General features: G+C 42.8%; 1 protein-coding gene across 1 annotated transcript in view; it reads left to right on the plus strand.

Moving 5' to 3' along the window:
* The window catches only part of plekhb1 (pleckstrin homology domain containing B1), a 120,580-nt gene extending 115,146 nt beyond the window's left edge, over positions 1-5,434 (plus strand). The window contains exons 5-6 of the mRNA XM_070891590.1: positions 1,569-1,671; positions 4,249-5,434. Of these exons, the coding sequence (XP_070747691.1) occupies positions 1,569-1,671; positions 4,249-4,385 (240 nt within the window). The 3' untranslated portion in view covers positions 4,386-5,434. The remainder of the gene's footprint in view (positions 1-1,568; positions 1,672-4,248) is intronic.
* The last annotated feature ends 566 nt before the right edge of the window (positions 5,435-6,000 follow it).

Consider the following 6,000-nt stretch of genomic DNA (forward strand, 5'->3'; position numbering starts at 1 on the left):
TGATGTCATGAGTTCATGAACTGCGCTATATAAATGCAACTTCTTTATTTTCTTTTTCTTCCATCAGCCTATTTACAGTGTGAACTTTTAGTCAAACTGACTATCCATAACCCAACAACAATTCAACTGGTTGAATTCAAATGAATAAAGTTGTCTCACCAGAAATGAGTGTAATTATTGGAATGTTTAACTGTCTTTCATTGTCTCCAGGCACCCCATTTGAATTATAATCTATATCTCCAAGACCTTCTGTCCTTTGCATTTAACTCAATAGTAGCATTTTTAAACATATCTTACGTAAAAGTTCCCTGCACCAGCATCGTCAGAAATGCTCAAACATGACATGACTATATTGTTGCTATATGTTTGCTTATCCCTTTAATGTTTAATTAACTCATTTAATAGTTAAAAGTCTAAAACAACATCTGCTGTTGTGATGCTCTGCATTTTTGTCAAAGCTGCGAGGAATAGGATAGATCTAAAGGCCAAAGGAACTTTTAAAGAAAGGTTTTCTGTTTTATTTATTATTTATTCTCGGGATGTGAGCAGTGCTGTGAAGGCTGCATTTATTGCCCATGCCTTGAGAAGATGGCGATGCACCTTCTTGAACCGCCGCAACCCTTGTGACGATGACAATGGTCTCACAATGGTGTTAAGTTGGACATTTCAGGATATTGACCCACAATAATGAAGGAATGGCAAAACATGTCCAAGTAAGATGATGTGTGACTTGGAGGTGATGATGAACCCATGACATTGCTGATCTTGTCATTCTCGGTGGTAGAGGTTGCAGGACAAGGGAGTGTTGTTGAAGTTGAGTGTTGCTGGTGAGTTCCTGCAGTGCATCATGTAGACCATACATACAGCAGCACAGTGTGCCAGTGGCAGATACAGTTAATATTCAGTCCAGTGGCAGGGGCGCCAATTTGTTCCAGATAGTGTTGAACGTCTTTAGCATTGTTGAAGCTGTGCCCATCCAAGCAAGTGGAGAGTTCTCCATCACAATCTACCTGAGCCTTGTAGATGAATGGGTCAGGAGGTGAGCCACTCAATGCAGATTATCCGGCTTCTCCCCTGCTCTAATTGCCATGGTGTCGATATGGCTTATGCAATGAAGCTTCTGGTCAATGGTTTTCTGTTTGCTATCTTCGGTACTTACCTCAGTATCAGGCCCAATGAAGATACTCTCAAAGGCCACAAGGATCTAAAACCCCCAACTATGAGGGTAACCCAAAATACAGAAGCTGATGAGAATGCCAGAAAAGATCCTGTAGTGTAACAATGCATTCACAACCAGTCAACATGTGCCATCTTTAGCTCTCACCCAGTGAATATTCAGCAATTCTGGTACTTATACCTGAAACTGCTAAGTTATAAAGACAGCAACTTAAATCTTATATTTTAGTCTCAGTAAGTCAACAAATGCAGCGGTCTGCCCAATTATCAACAGTACAACATTGTTCATCCTTGATGGGATAACTGCATAAGGGCACTGAAAATAAAATTCCTCTTGCTCCTTTAGTATTGTAATGCCCTCTAATGCTTCATTTATTGTTCTTTTTAAAAAGGTATTGATGTATGATCCTGCTGATGATCATTATCAGGCTGTTGCCCCAGATGCTTTTAACACCACCTACATCAACCCAAGAAACTGCGGCCACCAGTATTCAGGTATAGCATTTAAAGTTATGTTACACAACATCACAATTCCTTTAGGTTGTAAGTCCATGAATAAATTGCTTCAATTTTTATTTTTCAAGCCATCTAGACCTATGCTGAAAACCTTCAATATCTTTCATAGCTAGCTGCTACACCCATATTGCCTACTGGTGCTGTATTCCACATAGCATTGCAGAATGATTGCAAGAGAGTATAGTCAAATTTAAGGTGCCAATTGACCAATATTGTCATTGTGTGTGCCAACCTTATGCTGCTTGGTAGTTCTAAAAGTTCTTGCAGCAAATGGCACAGCTCTCAATCTACCTCTCTGCTGACCAGATCCTGAGAAGACAGGTTCCCCGTGGCCATTTCCAGTCAGGTGTGCCAGGGCTGCAGAAATGGTTAGTTGTTTCTTCGAGGATGCACTGGCTGTTATCTTGGCATGCCTTTTTCATGCAGTGCCACTGAAAGCAAGATATTCAGTGATCAGAGTGCTTCTAAACAAGAACTCAGTTATGATTAGTCAGGCATTCATATATCTTAGTAGTGCCATTAAATTTGCCATCCCAGCTTCCATTAAGAATAGGAGCCTTAACCTGTCGTATTCATCTATTATAGTAGGGTAGGGGTGGGGGATATTACAACAATTGCTTATTAGAACCTAAGTGCCAGCAGGAAATAAACAAAATAAAAAAGGTTTAGTAATGACGAAATACACTTACCTTTGGTGTTACTGTACCCTTTCCGTATACTTTCCACACTTGGCAAACATAGAAACATAGAAAATAGGTGCAGGAGTAGGCCATTTGGCCCTTCTAGCCTGCACCACCATTCAATAAGATCATGGCTGATCATTCCCTCAGTACCCCTTTCCTGCTTTCTCTCCATACCCCTTGATCCCCTTAGCCATAAGGGCCATATCTAACTCCCTCTTGACTATATCTAATGAACTGGCATCAACAACTCTCTGTGGCAGGGAATTCCATAGGTTAACAACTCTCTGAGTGAAGAGGTTTCTCCTCATCTCAGTCCTAACTGGCTTACCCCTTATCCTTAGACTGTGTCTCCTGGTTCTGGACTTCCCCAACATCAGGAACATTCTTCCCGCATCTAACCTGTCCAGTCCCGTCAGAATCTTATACGTTTCTATGAGATCCCCTCTCATCATTCTAAACTCCAGTGAATAAAGGCCCAGTTGATCCAGTCTCTCCTCATATGTCAGTCCTGCCATCCCTAGAATCAGTCTGGTGAACCTTCGCTGCACTCCCTCAATAGCAAGAACGTCCTTCCTCAGATTAGGAGACCAAAACTGTACACAATATTCCAGGTGAGGCCTCACCAAGGCCCTGTACAACTGCAGCAAGACCTCCCTGCTCCTATACTCAAATCCCCAGCTCTTTACAATATACATTAACGATTTAGATGAAGGAATTGAGTGTAATATCTCCAAGTTTGCGGATGACACTAAACTGGGTGGCGGTGTGAGCTGTGAGGAGGACGCTATGAAGGCCAACATACCATTTGCCGCCTTCATCGCCTGCTGTACCTGTGTGCCCACTTTCAGTGATGATGAACCATGACACCCAGGTCTCGTTGCACCTCCCCTTTTCCTAATCTGCCACCATCCAGATAATATTCTGCCTTCGTGTTTTTGCCCCCAAAATGGATAACCTCACATTTATCCACATTATACTGCATCTGCCATGCATTTGCCAACTCACCTAATCTGTCCAAGTCACCCTGCAGCCTCTTAGCGACCTCCTCACAGCTCACACTGCCACCCAGTTTAGTTTCATCCGCAAACTTGGAGATATTACACTCAATTCCTTCATCTAAATCATTAATGTATATTGTAAAGAGCTGGGGTCCCAGCACTGCGCCCTGCGTCACTCCACTAGTCACTGCCTGCCATTCTGAAAAGGACCCGTTTATCCCGACTCTCTTCTTCCTGTCTGCCAACCAGTTCTCTATCCACATCAGTACATTACCCCCAATACCATGTGCTTTGATTTTGCACATCAGTCTCTTGTGCAGGACCTTGTCAAAAGCTTTTTGAAAGTCCAAATACACCACATCCACTGGTTCTCCCTTGTCCACTCTACTAGTTACATCCTCAAAAAATTCCAGAAGATTCGTCAAGCATGATTTCCCCTTCATAAATCCATGCTGACTTGGTCCAATCCTGTCAGTGCTTTCCAAATGCGCTGCTATTTCATCCTTAATGATTGACCCAGGATGCCCCACTTCACATGGCCATGTTCTACATTAGACATCCAGCATACCGGAACAGTGGGCACAACAGACATGCGCCCAAATTAATAATCAAATGAGGTGTCCATTTGTTTGAGGCGGGTCCTTCCAATTCTGCTTATCCGGTCCATTGGAAAATGATCGGGTGCAAAGTGGGCGCAGTTCTGATGGGGCAGCCCTTCTGCCTCCTCCTACCCAAACACCACCTGAAAGGTGGGTGTTTACCATAAGAAAAGCTATACCAGGAGGTCTGATTATAGACTAAATCATGAAAGAAATGGTTAGATACACACGTATGTGATAACTATACATTAACAATGGACTTTCCTTCTTTCTCAGATCCAAGGATGACGCGTGTGTGGGTACATCGGGATCCAGGTTGCAGCACAGGAGAACAGATTGCACTTGGGATACTTGCCGGGGTTGTCACGGGCACTATGCTGAGGTCACTAATGTGGCTGCCATGTTGTCTCTGAAATAACATTGCTGTTAAGGCAATAACCTGCCCATTGTTGCGTAAACGTAGGGGCCTTTAGTTATACAATTGTGTTGCTGTCTAGGCTGCTACTTCCTACTTGGAAAAATGAGATTGAATATGGGCACCATTAGAAATGAAATGATTTGTCTGGAGTTTGGTTTCAACTAAGTTAGGATGAATAACCAAATGCTCAATGCACCGAAGGAAATGTTATTTTTGGAATTTTATTGTAAGCATTACACGTACACATTGCGTATTAGGGCAGCATTGTTGACATAGTGCAAGCTAAAGCATATTGTTTACGCAAAATTTGGTTCATATTGTTCTGTTAAAATGCAAATAACAACTTCCATTTAAAATATATGATCATCTAAAGCAGTGTCACTTTTTGTGGCATTGTTTGTTGAAGACATGTGCAATATTATTTTACCAATTTATTTTCCTACCCCCTTTCTTAGTTTCTGCAGGCTGCGGACCAAATTTGGTCAAGAGATTAGGTGGTTTGCCCCAGAATTTGAGCCAGGCTTAAGAGGAGCCTCGGATTTTTCATTGGCTGCCTCTGTTGCTGAGCATCTGCCCTCTGCTTGGCAATTCTCCCCGTTGGGATGGCTGAGATTGGCAGCTCAGCATTGTGAGAGGCCACAGACATAAATGCCTGAGCCATCAATCCAGAATACCATCGGTTGAAGTTCCAACCTCCTTACATATTATGTCACTGTTGGAGGGTGTCCATGTCTGTGTTTGAAGATACAACAGCCAAGCATTTTTTTATTGGTTATACACAAGAATTGGATTGAGGTGGTTCGGACACGAAGAAGGTGACTACCAGCATGAGTGCAAACGCAGTAACACAAATTGGTCATTCAAGCTTATTTGGAAATAAAAGACTTGCATTTATATAGCGCCTTTCATGACCACCAGATATCCGAATGCGCTTTACAGTCAATACAGTACTTTTTGAAGTATAGTCACTGTTGTAATGTAGGAAACACGTGAATTTGTCCTAATACAACTTTGGTTTTAGCTATGTTTGTTCCTTAAAATAAAATGTCAGCAGAAATGCTTACAGAACTAATCATTCCTTTGTGCATGCAAAGCCATCATTTTCCATTTTCAAGCATATGTTTCTCTTAGAGAGTGGGGACTTGAAATCTCCATTCACATCCAGAACAGCTAATGCATGTGTGGTGGGGATGGGGATAGTTAGTCATTATGGGGCCAATTTTCCTCTTGGCTGCTGCCACTGGGATCGATGGTGGGGGGGGCAGTTTAAAGGATATCTGCCACTTGCCTGCAAAGTCTTCGGCCTGCTTCTTGATTCCCACTCTCCAATCCGCAGAGGTCCCGTGGCAGGTCTTTGCGCCAGGTTATTGAAGATGCCCCTCCTCTGGGCCCGCAATAGTCAACAGGCAGAGTAAATTGAGGCAGAAGACCAAGAATGCATTTCCCGCATCAATGAAATGTGCCTACTCCAGTTAGTCTATGAGGGACTTCCCTGGAACAACAGCAGAGACCTGACTTAACCTGACTAATCTGTTTAGTGCGATGGAAAATGCATACATAAGAACATAAGAAATAGGAGCAGGAGTAGGCTGCAACAAGACTTGCTTCCC

The sequence above is a fragment of the Pristiophorus japonicus genome, chromosome 10 (genome assembly GCF_044704955.1).
Source record: "Pristiophorus japonicus isolate sPriJap1 chromosome 10, sPriJap1.hap1, whole genome shotgun sequence".
In the NCBI taxonomy this organism is placed as follows: Eukaryota; Metazoa; Chordata; class Chondrichthyes; family Pristiophoridae; genus Pristiophorus; species Pristiophorus japonicus.